Source organism: Taeniopygia guttata, chromosome 8 (genome assembly GCF_048771995.1).
Source record: "Taeniopygia guttata chromosome 8, bTaeGut7.mat, whole genome shotgun sequence".
NCBI classification, from domain to species: Eukaryota; Metazoa; Chordata; class Aves; order Passeriformes; family Estrildidae; genus Taeniopygia; species Taeniopygia guttata.
In genome coordinates this window covers 3,337,752-3,355,858 of record NC_133033.1, presented here as the reverse complement: position 1 = coordinate 3,355,858, position 18,107 = coordinate 3,337,752, and the positions used below count along the sequence as shown (strand labels likewise).

The 18,107-nt window shown below is 40.2% G+C and overlaps 1 protein-coding gene across 6 annotated transcripts in view; it reads left to right on the top strand.

Annotated features, from left to right (window-relative positions):
• Positions 1 to 18,107, top strand: part of FGGY (FGGY carbohydrate kinase domain containing) — a 129,423-nt gene that overhangs the window by 41,684 nt on the left and 69,632 nt on the right. For 5 of the 6 annotated variants that reach the window (XM_032749830.3, XM_032749827.3, XM_032749826.3 and 2 more), the window contains one exon: positions 6,204 to 6,319. In XM_032749830.3, coding sequence (XP_032605721.3) covers positions 6,204 to 6,319 — 116 coding nt within the window. Of the gene's footprint in view, positions 1 to 6,203; positions 6,320 to 17,900; positions 17,905 to 18,107 lie in introns of those variants that run through there. The other variant, XM_032749831.3, reaches the window with a different exon arrangement.

Genomic DNA, 18,107 nt, shown 5'->3' with positions numbered 1-18,107 from the left:
TTCAAAGTAGGGAGAAAGCGTTGCTTTTGCTGTGGTATTTAACTTCCTTCAAAAAATCTAAATGGCAGCGAGACTACTTTTAATTATTTATGATAAATAGAAGTGTTACCCAGAGCATAGGAAGGCTGAAGCTGGTAGAATTGCTAACACTGATTACAGTAATTTCCTTGCCACCTTTATTGAGTAGGTTTAAATCCTCAGACATGCAAAGACTGAAAGTCGAGGCCATGAGTACAACTGGGAATGTGTCTGCTACTTGTCCCAAACAGGCTTCCCCACCTGTCTCCTTTGTTTGGCCTGTTTAATGTTTAGTTGGAAGATGAAAACCCTTTTCAGGCAAGAGTCAAATTGCACAGTTTGCTAAGACAATGGGTTTGGGCAGGCAGGAATTTCATAGGTTTTGAGTCAAAGGCAATAATCATAAAAAGTAATGTGTTGTAAATGTTAGGGACTTGGGGTTTGCATGGCTGGGTGGCTGGAGCAGCTCCTGACAGGTTTTGCTGTGTGTATGTGCAATTAAAGAGCTGTTGAAGAGGTGAAAGGAGGGGAGTGCAGTCGGGGCAGCCCCAGACTCTGTCACCCTGAGTTTTGCAGCCCACCTGACCCAGAGATGGGCTCAAGGATAGCAGGAGCAGCTCCTCCACACCAGCCTGAGCTCAAACCCCAACCCTGACTCATTTTAGCAGATGCTCAACAGAGGCAGCATCTTGTACACTTCATACATTTGAAGACTCAATGATCAGATGTCACTTTTCTTCCCCTCTTTCTTGAGAAGTATTCCCTTAGAACAAATTTTCCCTGTTTCCCTCAAGCAGCCAAATACAGCAAGCAGGCAGAAACATTTTTCCTAAATGCCAGTGGTGGATGTGGACCCAACAGTCTGGTCCTGTTTCAAAGGCTGTGGGTTAATGGGTATGGCATAACCATAACAGAGCAGAGAATAATTACAGGTTTCCTATTGCTCTGTGATAACCTCCACTGTATTTTAGGCTCTTGCAGCACCAGTGCCCAGTTCTGTTCTTGGATGCTGGGAGTATGTGTGCTGGGTATTAAATTATTTTGCCTGGAACATTTTTGCACAAACCACAGTCAGATCTGTGACTGTGTTAGAGCTGTAAATTGCTTGCTTTTGTGAAAAGCCTTGAGACTGTGGGGTGTATAATTTGGGAGGACATTGGCAGCCTGGCCCAGATTTCAATATGTGGAGATGTTCATTTGAGCAGAATCTATGCCTTGGTTTACAATTTGAATTCGAAATCTGTTTTAAATTTAAACTTTGTAGAACAAAAGAACAATCATTTGATGTTGTGACAGTCACACTCCATTGTTTCAGGTCTCCTCCTTGTGTTCACAACGTCATAAAGCTTTCTTAGCTTTTGATTCTTTATAGCTTTAAATAAATCTGCCCAACAGACCACAGAGAGTTACTGTATCCTACTGCACACTATTCCTTTTGGGATCTAGCTGTAGCCTATCCTTGCCTCTGTAGGATTTAGCTTTGGCACAGCCCTCAGCAGGTGCAGCTGGCTTCAGTTCAGTGATCCAGTGATTGAACTGCCGTGCTGTTAATGATGCCTACAAAATTAATTAAGTTCATGAGTTTAGGTTCATTTCTGAGCAGTTGGGATGAATGGAGCAGATCCTTTTGCTTTGGAATTGAGAACAAAGCTGCCATTCACCTCAGGATGCCCCAGCCAGGGGTTCTCTGCCTTTCAAGCTGGTGACTGACTAATTTTCCAGGCTAACTAATCTTCTACCAGCGCTCTGGAATGGAAGGTCATGTAGAAATGCCTTATGGGGTCACTTTTCAGGAAAAAAAAAATGGTTATTTTAGTAATTTTTATTTGATAGGACTTACCTATCAACCTGTACTCAAAATTGGGATGACTTCCACAAGACAGCTGCAGTTAAGGAGTAGCCCCCAGGATAATTTTCATAGCAGGTGCTGTCCCAGGCAGGGCAGGATCTCTGCAGGTTTGGGAATAATATCTGTGCTGGCTTCATCCCTTTTGGAGTGTGGGAGATGCAGCAACAAAGAAAGGACCAAAGAGTGAAGCTCTGGTGACTCCTAAGTAGTTGGGGAGAAGTTTTTTGTGACTTTTATATTTTAGATACATTTTTATGCTGATAACTTAGAGCATGCAGTAATTCCCATTTTCAATGAATGTATCTGATTTCCTTCTCTCCAAGAAGTACAACAGAGTGAGAGAAAATACTCAAAATGGGCAGATAATGTGGGAAAGAGTCACACAAAACCAAATTTTGATCACCTGAGTGATCACAAGTCCAGTTGGCCCAGATTCTTTCGCAGGTTACTTGCTTCCAGGTAGCATTTTGGAAATTATAAGTGTGTGTTCACTTTTAAGACTGCTGAGATTCTGGTCATGCAGGACTTCACATCCAATCAGTCCTCAGCAAGAAACTTGTAGGAAATTCTAAACACAATAATTTTCCTGTTGAAAATCTGGTTTAAATAAAATAAATAAAATTTTTCCATGCATGACGGTTGGTTTTTGGTTGATTTTTTTTTTTTTTTTTTTTTTTTGGTAGGATTATTCCAAGTAAAACTTTTTGTTCTAAACAGAGAAAGGAAATCCTTCATTTCATTGTGCTGGGAATATGCTTGGGGAAAAGCGTCTCCAAACTCAGACAGGCTACATATGGCTTGTGCTACTGAGGGGTTCCATGTATGGCTCCTCAAATCCTGTGGTGGATCAGGCAGTCAGGAGAGGGCTGTTCCTTCTGGGATTGCCTCTTCTCTGCCCCAGCTGATCCTGGGAATAAAGTAAGAGGAGCTTTAGCTTCAACCCATCTGGTTCATCCAGCTTCAGCCAGCACAGGTTGGGTGTTTGTGGCCAAATAATTGAGGCAATGCTGCCAAATAGGAAAAATTGAATCTACCATGATAGATACCAGTATTGTTTCTGTTTAATGTCTGCTCTTCATCTCATCAAACTTAGGAGTTCTGTGAAATATAAAATTTTCTCACAGTTGAGGCTTTCTTTGTACGTGTATTGATTTGGTTCCTCAGGTGGTTCCTTCCCATAGTATCTTCCTGCTTAGAGTTCCAAATTAGGAGCTGTGCTATCCCCTTTTCAGGGTGATGCTTTGGAGGAGAATTTCTGAGTGATTTCCTATAAGGTTTATACACATATATCTAAACATATATAAATAGAATATATATAATATACATCTATCATAATAAATATAATATATATAATATACATCTATCTATACCACTGACTTCAGCAGTGACAAGCCATGAATTAACTGTTCTCTGCATGTGCATAGAGCTCTCTAGGACATACAGACTGAGCATCTCAGCAGGTGAGGGGCAGGGTTTTGAGTTCAACCCATCCAGATGCTTTTGAAGCATGTGGTGATGTTAATCCATCATGGCCATCACAAAAAAAAAATCCTTTTTACTGTTATCTAAGAGAGCAGAATGCCTTTCTGCAGTATGACACTTTCTCTTTGATACTAGGGATTTGTATGAAGCCATATTGTTCCATTAAACTCCAACTTTTTGAGTGCAGCAAGAGTGGAAGGAAGAGATTGAATCCTGAGAAGTGTAAATGCTCAGACTGTGTTTAAAACAAGCATTTTGACTTCCTTGCTGTGGCCATGAAAATAGAAACCTGCCAACATAATGTGTTAGTGTTTTAGCTGAGATCTGAGATTGGTTTTCAGACCGAAACCTTCCACTTAAAGATCTGCCAGTCAATTCATTTGGAAAGAGTTGTCTGTCTCAGTTCATTTTCCATACTGTGTTAAAAATTCAACCAGAGCTCCTCTGTTTATCCTTGTTCTGTGAGCACTTTGCATTTATAAATCTCCGGGATGTGTTCAGTGCAGCCACATCCTGCCAGAGAGCTGGGATCTGCTGGAATTCTGTGGATTGGCAGGGGGGATCTCTCCCCATCCCCAGTGATTCCATGGGCCTGTGTGTGTGCTGTGGTGTTCCACAGAGGAGCTGTGTGGGACAGCAGGCCCCTGGTTAAAACACGGTCATTGGAGCCTTCTCAGGGTGTGGCATTAGTTCAGAGCTTCAATCTAATTAGAAAAAGACATACTCGGTTCTGATGATAATTTGTTATGATTTGGTATTTCCCATATTTGGGAAAACTTGATGCATTGTTTTTTGCTCTTTATATCTAAATTTTTCCTAAACTGATGAAGTGCTTTTTATTTCAAATACCCTGTCTTTATTTTTCCTTTTAATGAGCCGTTTGAACTGATTTGGGAAAAATGTTTATTTTTTCCCAGTATTTTCTTCAGCCTAGAATTTATTTATCCACCCAGTTTTTGTCAAAGGTCCTAATTAGATTTTTGTGTCTGGCTTTTAAATCCTTGGAAATTGGAATTCCTTATATCAACAGTGTCATTGCTGTAGTTACAGGTCATGTGCTTTTTCTGTTTTCAAACCAGACACTGAGTTGTGATTGTGTGGTCTATTCTTAAACTATTAAGATGAAAAAAAGAGGGGGATGTGGGTGTCAGAAATGTTTTAAGAGTAGTCCTGAAATAATCTCTGCATTTATTTATAGGGATATAAATAGTTAACTAATGTCTTTTTCCACCCCCCAAAATATGTCAAGTTAATTACTCTCTTGCAGCGAAGAGCAACCAACACACCTTTACAACCAATGGGATGTGAATGACCATCACTTGTCCTCTGGTTGTAAAAACATGGTTACTCTAGTCCTACAGGATGGAAGGGAACATAAGGCATTTAAAATACACATTTCTGTCCCAGATGAGAAAGTGAGAGTTTAGAGAGTCCATGTAACCATCTCATCTTCTGCTCAGTGTCACAAAAGAGGATGTTGCTTCTTGTTGTATGAAATACATATCCCAGGTAGTTTTCCAGCTGTATGAAAACACTCTTCCTGTCTTCTTTTGCTTTTCTCTGTCTGCAGTATCAGTGGCTATAAGCTCTAACTTCTATTTGCAGATAGAAAATGAAAATAGCTTCTCTTTCTCTGCTCAAGGCCAGGTTGGATGGGGCTTGGAGCAACCTGGGCTAGTGAAACGTGTCCCTGCCCATGGCAGGGGGTTGGAACAAGATGAGCTTTTTTTTTCGTATTTCAGTCCCTGGGTAGTTTTCTTGGATGAAAGGGAAGATTTCCTTTTACACCAAAAAGCAAGTTTGAAAAGAGAAATTTTATTTGGTTTTAACTTATGCAAAACTGCAAGAAAAAGTCAAATGCTTCAGTAAAACTGAGTTTGCTTTGAAGATACACGTTCAAATTGTACCATCCTAATAAAGAGAATATGTCTGTGTAAGCTCACCTTGGCTAAACATGAGTCACAAATAAGCTGTCTTGTAAAACATCAAAGAAAATCCACCTCTGAGCAGGGTTTCTCTTTGAGAACAGTTATGATTTTGTGCTTCCCCAAGATGCATCTGAGCTGTCTGGCCCTTGCTCTGTGTATTACCAGGACTGCACAGAGCTGCAGTTTTCAGTGGTATTTAGCATTTTTAATACCTTTTAGTTGACTGACTTTTCAAGCACAGTTTAATACTGATCTTTTGAGATGATTCTTAGTGTTCAGACAGAAAACAGCCCATGTAATACTAAATTATCAGGAATATTGTTCATACTTTTGGGAGAAATAAGGTCGGGGATATTGATAAGAACCATTCTGTGTGTTAGGACAGACTTTGCTCTGAGTGTTCTTATCCTCTGTATCCTTCTGCTCCTGCCTGTACCAGCAGAGTTTAATATCAGCTTCTCAGGAACCAGACTTGTGCATCTGTCCCCATCATCCAGATCTCCTGGAAATTGTGATTCAGCTGTGAGAGAAGTAACAGAAAGTTTTCCCAAGGACAAGCTGTGTGCAAAGCAGCCATTTAGGCTGGAAGAGCAGCACTCTGAGCTGCCTGCTCCAGAGCTGTTGTGCTCCTGCCCTGCTCTCCCCCAGGCACATGCACAGCCTGTTATTTGACTGATTTATGCAGTGAAGTGGCCAGACCAGGAGTTGTTTCAGCAGAGAAGAATCTTAAACATAAGGTCCTTTTAAGGTCCTCAAGACGTGCACTCTAAACAGTAACCAGTTGGTTTTGATTTTTTTTTTTTAATGTGAGCATTCTGTGTGCCAGTAGAAAAGAGATCCTTTTGCAGGAACTTGTTTCTAGTCACAAGTTTAAACCCAAACACGTTCGTTTGCCTGACTCTGTGCCTATATTGTCTCTTTTTTAGGTCTCTCTGTACAGTAGTGTGCAAGTGGACATACACATCAGATAGAGGTTGGGATGACAGTTTCTGGAATATGATTGGTTTGGAAGATTTGGTGATGGATAAGTATGAAAAAATAGGTATACCAGGGTTGGGTTTTTATATACATACATATTAATATTAATAAATACACATATATATTCATATTAATAAATACACAATATATTAATAGATATACATATTTATTCATATTAAGAAAAAGCTTTATGTGTATATATATAAAAGATATAAATACATAGAGAGAGATGGGACTTTAAGCAACCTGGTCTAGTGGAAGGTGTCCCTGCCCATGGCAAGGGGTGGAATGAGGTGAGCTTTAAGGTTCCTCCCAACCTATTCTCTGATTCTATGAATAAAAGATATATACATATAAAAAGATATTTTGCTGTATTATTGTGAATGTCAGCAGAAATAGGGAACAGACTTCCTAAGTGCATTTTTTACTTTACATTGTTGTGAGAAACTGTGTTTAAATTTTTTTGTCTCCTACCCTGGAAGGCCTTTCTGTACTGCTTAGAGGAGTAAAAAGGAGCCTCAGCAACTGATGACATGAAGGACACACTCAATATGGGTGTATTGGATGGCAGGCTATAAAAAAGCTACAATATAGTAATTTTTTAGTTGTTACTGATAGTATGATTTGTGACCTGTACCCATCTTCCTTATAGCCATTTCAAAATAAGTGCTACTTCTGCTTTTTGTTATCTTTATGCATTTTTTTCACTCTCAGAGCCCAAGTTTAATTAGAATAGTAGCCTTGCTAATAGCAGTTCCTACAGCAGATATTCATTAAAAGTCCATAATATTAATATACCAGAAAATTTCCAGGATAACTTTATTAGACTTTCCCTGTTAACTTAATGGACTTTTAATGGATGTCCTAAGCAGACATGTCATTAACAAGAATATTACCAGACATGAATTGAAATATGCTCATTCATCAAAGTTAATTATCTGAAATTTCCTTTGATTTTTTTTTTTAATGTCGAGCACTTTGAACAAGTTTGTACAGCAGTTTAAATGCAGCAGCATGAAATGGAAATGGTGGGGGAAGGATTGTAGTGAAAAGAAATGTAATGAAATCTATAAACTTTTCTGATCATCACATAATCTGCTGTCAGTCATTTCTGGGTTATCAAAAAATAGTACTTGAAAGCCTCCTTGAGTAGATTTCAGCTTTTCCCCTGCAAAGGAAACAGCTTATGCAGAGGTACAAAACCTACCAGGAGAATGAGGCTTTCAGCTTCCTGAGGTTTTGGGTTGAATACAGTTCTTACAACATCTGTCACTTGTGGCTTTTAGCAAATCTTCAACAAGTTAAAATAAGACTTGCAATAAATACATGTTTTTACCAGAAAATTGAACATCTTGCCAGCTGGTGGTCTCATGGAAGGGTATTATAAAAATATATTATTTATGAAGTGTAAGCTAAGGCTTGAATACAATATTTATGCAGTGCACTTCAAGGACAGTGCAAAGCAATTTGCCATTTTAAGTAACAACATGCATGTTTGAAATGATAAAGTAGCCATTAATAAAAGGGGCCTTTTGTTGTGATGGGAGCCTCATAACACTGGCCTATATATGGCTCAACATTCATTAAGAGAGAAACCATCAATTCCCAGTATCAGGCTTCCATGTTAGTTAGAACACAACATTTACAAAATAAATCAGTAAGTTATCTTCTGTTGATATGTTTCTTGCATGGCAAAAGTGTTTCTTGTGAGTTACTGGTGGAAGTGTCTAGTTCCATGAAAAACTGGGATTTTTTTTTAAGGAAAGAACCACAGAATCCTTGAGAAGGGTCTTGGCTGGAGTTGGAGAAGCACAGTCTGACCTCCAAAACTGCACCAAACCTTAGGGCAGAACTTGTAGCTTTTGCTCACCTTGAGGAATCCTTTGGTTTTCAGATTCTGGGGCCAATTCCCTTGGGTGAATCCACAGCATAAGAAAATTTCTGTTTGCATAACAGAAACCTGGCCCTAGGGAGAACATGAGCTTATTTCCTTGACCATTTGTGTAACTCTGCTTTTTTTAAAAAAGGAAGGTGCTGCTTTTGTTATCGTTAGCAGTGTGATAACATCACAAAAAGCAGGAGAGTGTCCTTCATCCCTGTGTCTGTGCAGAGGGAGTGAGGAGCTCGCTGCACTGGTGTGGAACCCAGACAGCCACCACTCCATTCCTTTGGGTTTCTCTGCTGCCCTGTCCTTCTTGGAGTCTCTTGGAAGGGTGTAGCTTCAGAAGGAGTCGAAGCAAAGCACTTCACTCTGCCTGGGAGCTGCTCCATGGTGGTGTGTCCCAGGGAAGTGCTCTGCTTTCTGCCACCCTGAAATCTTACCAGTGTCCCTGAGTGTGGGGGAATAGGAGTGGGAATGGTGTTCCAATAAGAGCTGGGGGCTTTGCTTGTTTTTATGTCTTCAGTGGTGTTGGACTTGAGCACTCTGAATCAGCTCAGCTTTCCTCAAGTTAATCAGGACACTGTGGATCCACCTACTGCCGGAGCTCACCTCTAGGTCAGGGGTGGCTCTGTGTGGTGGAAAAGTCTCTTCTCCAAGCTGTGCTCCCAAAGAAAGACTCAGTAGTCTTCTGTTGTCCGGTCTCAAGGTAGTTTATTGCAAGTTATCTAAAAGATTTTCTCCTTGGGCTGCTGTGGTTTGCTCAGCTGCTCAGGCAGAGGCACACACACACCCTGACATCCTCTCTGACTCCCGACTGCTTCTTCTCTCTACTTTGTGACTACTTCTACTATAATATCTAAACTTTTGTGACTTCTTGTTCTTCCTGCAAGGTTGGTAAATCATTCCATGGCTCAAACCCAAAATCACAGCTGTTTCCAGCTGCCTGCCAGGGTCTCAAATGCTTCTGACCTGGGCCTGGAACCTCCAAAAATGTCTGAGGGACATTTTGAGTTCTGACACCTACCAGGAAGGTGATACTTCAGCCCCTGAGCAAACTGCAGCTGGGATGCTCCTGGGTGGTGGGAGATTCCTTCCCACACATCCCGTGGTGTCAGCATCAGTGGCAAGGCACCATCCCTGCCACCACAGGATCCCACCTTGCAGCAGCTCAGCTCAAGCTGTGTTTACAGCAGTGCTGCCACAGGGGAACAGCCTCAGCTGCTGCGAGTGCATCCCATTATCCCAAGGGAAGGCCTCCCTGGGCAGTGTGTGTCTCCAGGAGGAGCATCAGAGCCTGCCACGGCTGACAGGGAAGGATGGGAAGCAGGGCACTGCAGATAAAGGAGCTCAAACTTGTCAGATAACCCAGGTAGGAGGAGGGTGAAGGGAGGTTGTACATGCTCAAAACCTCCTCCTGAAATGAAAACAAAACCAAAAACCTGACAGGGCTGAAGTAATTCTGGTGGAATTTCCTCTTCTGTTCTCAAGCTACTCTAAGCCCGTGTCTGTCTGCTCAAGGTTTCTTTAGCTGAAAGGCAAGGATGTATTTTAGTGCCTGCATGTTCCCCTTGTAAAGAGAGATAATGGCCTTTTCCTCATTTATCTCTCCTAAAAGATAACAAGGCTCTGAATTATCATTTCTTATAACCAAAGCAAAATGTCACAAGATAAAATTAGCAAAATTTTCTGACTGTAACAAAAATAAATACAAAAATTACCAGTTTAAAATATGCAGAAAAATGATGCTTGTTTTGTTGAGTTTTTTCCCAACCCTTCTGAAATCATTATTGTTTCCAATCAGAGGGAACTAAAGATGAATAGCTACAAATATATATATATTATTTTTTTTTTTCATTTGGAAGTAGCTTTTAGTTTCATGCTACTGGAAATTCTTATGGGAATTAGCCAAGAACAACTTCTCTAAGGTACATATTTCTTTATTCTGGTAAATACGCTTTTAAGCATAACTTTTAAACCTCCTTGCCCTTTAAAAATACATTTACTGTAATCAGAGTGCTGTGGTTCCAGGGAGTAAACTCCTCTTCGTTTCAGTTTAACTTAACATATGACCTTGTTGATAAGGGTGACCCTCACATTTGACCTTTAGGATCTTCCACAAACCTTTCCCATAGCAGGGTGTGGGTTCACATCTGAAAACTCCCAGGCCTTTGACATTTTCTGTTTCTCAGAGCAGACTAACCTTTCAGGGAATCCACATAACAAGTTGTTTGTGATCCCTTCTGTACATCAGGAATTTACTGATCAGGCATGTGAAGGTAAAGAGTCTTTATCTGGAGATACTGAAAAATTTATTGATCCCATTAATTTGCTCGCCAAGAGAGTGTAGATAACTTGTATTCAAACCACTGTGAAAGTGTTGTGTACTAGAGGCATTAGCAGTTATCTGCTGTGGTAAAAGCACATGATGAGTATCTCTTTGTGGTATTATAAAACCTAAAAGACATTAAGAATTCCGTTAAAATTTCATGTACTGTAAAGCTCCTAGGTTACTGGAGCATACATTCCATTTGGAGAAAAACGCCTGATAAGTTTTCACCACTGCCTTCTACTTCAGGGCCTACTTAAGGGACCAAATAATGATTTTTTTATTGAATGGTAATATTTCATACCCTGTCTTTTTTGGGTTGAAGATGGTGGCTTTGTGTGAGAGAGCATTGTGGGTACTGCAGAATAGGTTCTACTGATCTGATAGGTTTTGTAGTTTTTGTAAGGGGCAGTTTGTCACCTTCTTTCATCTGTGTTGGAGCAGCAAACTAATATTAATGAAGTAGCTGAAGTTTTGCTTAATTTGCTTTAGTGTACAACTGGAAGAATTCTTTCATTTTTGATTCTGGGGGTGATGGTGGCATAACGAAGAAGAGCCTGTGCTCCTTATACATCTCTTTACTTAAATCCTGTTCTGGGTCTTTTTCCCACTCATCCTTCTTAACCACTTTCAAGAGGAACGTTTTCCATTTTCCACAAATTGCCCCTTTCTTCCTCCAATAGGATTTCTGCTTTTTATTTGTTGTTGTTGTTGTTGTTTTAATTGTGGCACTATATTTTCAATTAAGAAGGGTTTAACTTGACTCTAAAGTCCATATCTGGTTAGTGACCTTTACTCCCCTCCATCAGTTTACCAGTTCACCACCCTTGCTGTTCCAACACTCTGCCTGTGCTTTATGTACAGCCCCAACACTTTGCAACCCCATTTTTAACTCTCTCCTTAATTCCAGGACTTGGGGGATTGCAGACTTGATGTTTTTATGGGCCTGGACACTTACTTATGCCTTACATACACATACACTCTTTTTGAACGTCCTGAAAAGATGGATCTGTATAATTGGAAGACTGGATGTTCTTTTCTAATGCTCTTTCATTTGAAGTACTTATTAATAATGTGATAGTACAGAAAACTCGTTTTTATATCAATAGTTACATTCCTGCATGTCCTTCCATAGGCAAAGCTAACAATGGCATTGAATATTTAAATAGAGTGTGCTTAGGTTCTCTGTTTTGTCAGTAGCTAGCTCTAATACTTGGATGTTCTCTTTATTTATATTCAGGCTCAAAATGGGAGATTCAGTGCAGGGTGGGAGAACATGGTCAATGTGAACTCAGTAGCAGTGGAGGGAATGGTCAATCCATTTGTTCTGCCACTTTTCCTTGTCTCCTCCAAGGCCTTTGATGCTAGATGATCTGGAGCATATGAGGGATTTCCTTGAAGGCTGAGAGAAAGGAATGATGATTTTTTTCCCCCCCTCAGGTCAGCTTGTAGCTGCCAGTTATTCATAAAGCTGGATTCCAGCAATAAGCTTTAAACAGTGTGCTTTGCAAATGGTAGAGAATAATAAGTAAAGGGATTCTCTGGTATGGGATGCCTTTATCTTTCTTTCCCTGGTCTTTTGCTATCCCAAATAAATTACAACACACTGCAATTTCAAATAAATTTAAAAGGATGAATCAGAGGATATTTACACTTACATGCTGTCAAAATCCATGGAGTTTACAAGTGAATAGTGTTCCAAATATGCTAACATTTTTCTGGCTTCCTGTCATTTCAGTCTCTCCAAGAGCTGTAGCAACTGCAAAGGAGCTGAAACTGGCACAGTGCAAAGAGGTTTTTGGGTGTCTCCTTCCTGAGAGCTCGAGGCATTATTTCCTAATACATGATTCAGCAGGAAGAAGTTGGGCTTTTCCTTAGAAAAGCTGCACACTTCTGTGATTTCTGCTTTATTTCATACTTTTTCCATCTTGAGGTCACTGAATCACACAAATCACTGGGATTTGAAGGGCCATTTTGAAATGATCAGAGCAGGGTCACCTACAGATGGTTGTTCAGGGCTGTGTCCTGTTGAACTTTAAGTATTTCCAAAGGGGGAGATTCTGAAATCTGCAACCTGTTCCAGTGTCCTGACCACTATTCCCCAATAAAAACATTTTTTTATTTGGTTTAAATGTAATTTCCCGTATTTCAGTTTGTGCTTGTCACACTTATAGTGTCACTGGGAGTCACTGATAAGGGTCTTTCTCCCTGATCTCTGCTCCCTCCCTCCCATCAGATATTGATAAATTCATGGATAAAATCTGTCCCCTTCACCTCCAAGCCTTCTCCTTGCTGTCTAGTCTGAGATACTCTTCCTCATTCTAATAATTGTTCCTGAACAGGCTGAGCTGAGCTCTTGAACAACCTGAGCTGAGCTGGGTGACATTTTCCATTCCTCTTCCACCAGGAAAGGACCCATCATTCACCCTGCTTATCATCAGCTTGAGTCCTGCTGGCAGGTGGTTCCTTTGCACTTCTCCTCTCTGCTCTAAGAAGTGAGGAGTACTGTGTGCTCTCCCTCCATCCCTCATAGCTTAGAAAACTCTTGTAAAATTTAGGTCTTTTAAAACATAGTAATAAAGCAATATTCCACTGTCCACTCAGAGAATTCTGGTCTCAGACTCTGCCTGTCTGGGGAATTATATTGGCTTCTACTCTGGCAACACTGGGGACTTAGGAATTTTCTGGTATGAAAACTAGGAGCTTTTTCATTGAATTTCTGGTTTTAAATTTCATAGAAGCTTTGAGTAGATTTGGCCAGTTATAATTGTTCAGTATTTAAATTTCTGAGATATCTTCCTTGCTTATTTTTCACAGTGTTCTAAAGAAAAGAAAAGAAAAAAGAGACATTTCTTAGACTAGTTCTGGATCATTCCTTCTTTTTACCTGACTATATCTCTCCCTGGTCTTGATTTGTTATTCATCTTCTTTTTTTTTGGCTTCAGCCTCCTGCTGGGATACCTTTTAAAACAGTGCTGTCTGCTTTATGAGTCAGGATTCACAAAATCAGAAGGGCTATTTCAAGCCAACTTCCTCCAAGTCAGAGGCTGTTGGACTCCTTAAAATTAATGTTTAAGTAGTTTAAAGAGTATCTTAGAACCAATCTTAATTTTATAATTTCCTGTGATGGAGAGCCCACTTCTGACTGAATGGTTGTTGATTGTTAGTTGCTGTCATGTCTCAAAATTAATGAATTAATTAAAGAACACACTTGATTTTTCATCTGATTTAACTTCCTACTCCTGCCTGGCAGACCGTAGGGACACGCTTGACCTGCGCAGATTCAAATTTCCTGTGATCAAGAAAAACACTGAGGTTTTCCCCCAAAACTTTTGAGTGAACTGTCATACTTCTCACTCCTTGCAGTTGTTTTTGTGGCTCATTTCTGAACTCCTTTAGTTTACAGTGCATCAGTGTCTTCTCAGTACGGATATTAAAACTGGATACTGTGTGAATTGGTGGGGAGTAAGTATGGCTGAAAGATTTTAAAGTGTTCTTTCAGTAACTGATGAGATTATTTTTTAAGTCTGGAATTTATTTCAGGTCAGAAAAAGGGATAATTATTTCTTCTAAGAGGAGGTGTTACCATGTGAGTTTTTAAAAAACATCCAGTAAAAAAAAAAAAAAAATCTGTTAAGTAATCTGTGATGAATACAAGCTAAATTACCTTTACATTCTTAGCAATGTACTGTACCAGAGCAGAGCAACTCTGAAAGGAGAGCAGTAGTCCTGCCATCTGCATGGATTTTTGTATCTAGAGAGACCCTGAGGAATATTGTGCTGTGAAGACAGACAGAAATGTCCATTACCAGCCTAGTGAAATTGTTTGCAAGCAAAAACTTGAGCTCAGGCAGCTGATTTTGGATGTAAAAGAATTCCCTCTAATTACTTAGTAAGACATCAAGATATTGCATTCTATACCTTTGGTAAGACATCAAATCTCAGTGTTTTATACCCAGATGCAGTTCAGCAGTGAACCTCACATGGCAGGACACATTCATTCTGCACTGTTTCACTGCACTCTAGCAAAGAAAACTCAGTCCCAGCCATCATAACGTGCCTGTTGAGCCAATGATGCAGAATTTCTTTTTCCTTTTGACCTTTCACCAGGAAAACTTCTAATTTATACATGGAGTAGCTCTCATTCCTTGGGCCAAAAAGGCCAAGCAGCCTTTGTTGAAGTAGGCACCTCTGGTTGCTGACCAGTCTGCTGCTCAGCTTAATGAAGCAGGATCTGCCTGATTTGATTTTGCCAGAATTTAGCAGCCTAATACATCTGCCTGAAGTATTTACACATTAGGTAGTCGAGATGTAGTTCAGCCAAAGGCTCTCTGGGAGAGTGGGATGGAAAGACTCACAAATTAGATTTGCCTCAAGCTACTGTGGCAGCTCGTGTAGACAGAGATGAATTTTGAACCAAAGGAAGCCAAAGTGATTTTGTTTAACCATTTTCCTCACTTTTAAATAAGCTGGCGTATAATATCACAATTTGTTTTGGTTTTCCTCAATGAAAGTTTTGAAGTCTTTAACTGCCAACCAGGAAGTTTTATGGAGGTTATTTGGAGGTTAAAAAAGCCCCAAATCTCACTGTTCTTAGCATCTTTTAACCGCTATGCATTCAGTCCTAAGAAAAAAAAATAGTATTATAATTTTACAGCCAGCATCATTATTCTGCTTTCTTCTGATCTTAGTGCTGTTTTGGCTACTCAGCCGGGGTAAAAATTGTAGAAAAATCAGCCATACACCTCTCAGTTAAATGTGAGTATTGTCTGTAATTGAGAGGGATATTTTATAAGATATTGTGTGTAAGATAGGGTTGGGACAATGTATGCTATTTATTGAGATTTCTTGCATATTCCAGATTTTGGCATTGTGAGAAATATTATGAAACACAAAAAGTGGAAATTATCTGCATGCTTTATAATGAACATGAAGGGGGAAAATCCCTTAAATTTCCTATTACATTTGGATGGACGGTGCTTTTCTACACTCAGGTCCTGTTTCCTTTGATGCCTATTCAGCACTGTTTTGTTTAACAAGATAACTTCTTCAGTGCATGTTCTCTATCACTTATTTTACAGGATATCTGTTTTCTGTGTTGTCCTTTAAATCACAAAGCAGTTTAATTGTTCAGTTTGGGCGGGGCTGTGAAATGGGGACGGGATGTACCCTTGGGTTGTGTTCCTTTCTGAGGCTGTGAGGATTTCAGCAAGGGATTGTTATATCCAAATTCAGGTTTGTTTGGGTCTCAGTGAAGGGACATCTCCTTCGAATTTTCTTCCTTTCATATTTTTATGCACTTATACAGCCAAATACACAAAGTGCAGCCCTGTTCTGCAAGATAGATGAAAAGCTGTGCCGGAGTCAGCTGCTGCTGTCAGCTTTGTTGTTTGAAAAGGGGCTACAACCTGAAGTGCCTCGTTCTGTTAAATATTAGTGAGCCAATACAGTGAATTTTGGATCACTAAAGTTGACTGAAGATGCATTATCTGCCTCGTGTGTTGTGGCTGGTAAATAGCTGATTCCTGTGGGAAGCACCTAAAAAGGCTGAGGGTCTTTGGTAGCACATAAATTCTTTAAACAAAGCTTGATCACAGCAAACTCTAACATCAGTCTTCGAAGAAGGATAAAAGAGAAGGAAGAGATTCAGACAGTTTTTTCCTTTTGTAAACTGGCTGCTTTATAGGGGAAAAAATAGCTGGAAATAGCCTGTCTCGTCCCAAATGAAAGGTTGTGGATTAAGGTACTGCATTAGTGAAACAGCTGCACCAATGTGAAACAGAAAGTCCTCCAGCTTTGGCCATTATGGGTTTGTTTGGTTAGCTCTAATTTTGGAAGTCATTATAGCAAAGGTAAATGACTTGCACAGGAGACTACTGTCAACAAAAGACTCGATACATTTACTTTGGCAGGAGCCTTGAGGAGTCTCAGGCCTTTCAGTGCCTCCTTTATGCAGTGCCTGTCCTGCTCTCACTGCGTGCCTGTGTGCAGGCAGCTCTGCCTCCCTCCCTCCCTGCCTCCCCTCCGACAGCTTCTTTCCCCCTGAGGTGGGATTTAAGGGTGGCAGCACCTGCTGCTGAATTGCTGGTGTGTAGCTGTAGAATACCCTTATGTTCAGAGTAGCTGCCCCTGGTTTTCTAAAGTTGCTGTGTTTTGCTCAAGTAAGAATATGCTCCCTCCCAGTCTAGTACTGGCATACAATCTGTGTCAAAAACTTCACTTTTAATTGTGTCTCCTTATTGGTAACTTTTTGTGCTTCCTTATTTTATCATTTAATAGCTTTACACTTGTAGATTCTAAGCATGTTGATGCTTAGCTTAGTTTTCTAGCTTTCTGGTGAAGGTTGAACTATGAGAATGATAATTCCCTTCCCAGGTCTGTGCCCATGTGGTTGAGTGAAGGCTCAGAGTGTCCATTCCTCACTGACTTACACTTGTCTAGGTGGAGGGCAAATTGCTGATGACAGAATCAGTGCCCATGCAGAGCCTGCTCCTTCCTTCCACAGAGCTCCTTGGGAACTTTTCCTACGGCCTGGCAGAGCTGGGAGGGTGAAGGAGAGGGGCAGAGTGAGAATCCTCTCCTTGTGCATTCAGTTTCTCTGTCCTGCACTCCCTGGCTGCTGGGTGACCCAGAACCCCCCTTTGCAGTGCCTGCCATGGGTGACTTCTGACTGCTCTCCCTTCCCCGTTGTGGGGAAGTGCTTTCAGTCAAAGAATATTTGTTCAGGCATACTTTGACTTCTAAAACATATGGAGCAGACTACTGTTAATTATTTTATTTAAAATACAAGATTATTACGCTGCCTCTCCAAATGACAAGAAGCCCATCCCTGCATGTCTTCAGACACACTTTATGCCCATTGCTGCTGGTCATTTTGATAAATAACCAGTACCAAAGGAATTATAAGGTCATTTTCTTTCAGTAGAGGATTATCTTTACCTCTGAAGTTGTTCCCTTAGTGCTTATAACTAGAAATACAGTTACTGAGAAGCTGGCAGGAAAAGGTTTTTGTCTGATAGTAGCCCTGATCTCTAAAATGGAGTATAACTACACAATAATTACACACTCAAGTGTTTGACTGGTATAATTGGTATAAACTAGCCATCCATGGAATGGCATGCCTGGAAAGATGTTTTATTTCAGATTAATTTAATCTCATGCTGTATATGCACCATGGTTGTGCTTTCAGGTCAGACAATTGATTCTGAAGGAAAAGATGCGGGTTTAGCTGCATGAACTCTTTTGAACTTCCTTCCACCTGCAGGGTCTTTGAATATCAGGAGAAGCAGACAGCTTTGGTATTTTTCTTTAATGTCTTAAAAAACCTGAAATGTTAATAGAAAAATCTCTTAAAGAGGAACATCCTGCACTCCAGCTTACTGGGGGGAAAATGCAAAAGATACATCTCTTGGAAAAGCCAGGACAATACTTTGCCTTTACAGTAAGTAACTAGTAAAATGCAGAAATAATAAAATATGGAACATTTTTTCCTATGAGGAGGTTACTTAATGTCCTCATGTCCTTCTGTATAAAGCTTAATGATGAGGTTTGTTTACTGCCCTAGTATTAAATATAAACCTGCTGTCAAGTGCAACAGTTTTGACTGCACAGACTTGTTTTAAATTTCCAGTGTGAGGTTCGGCC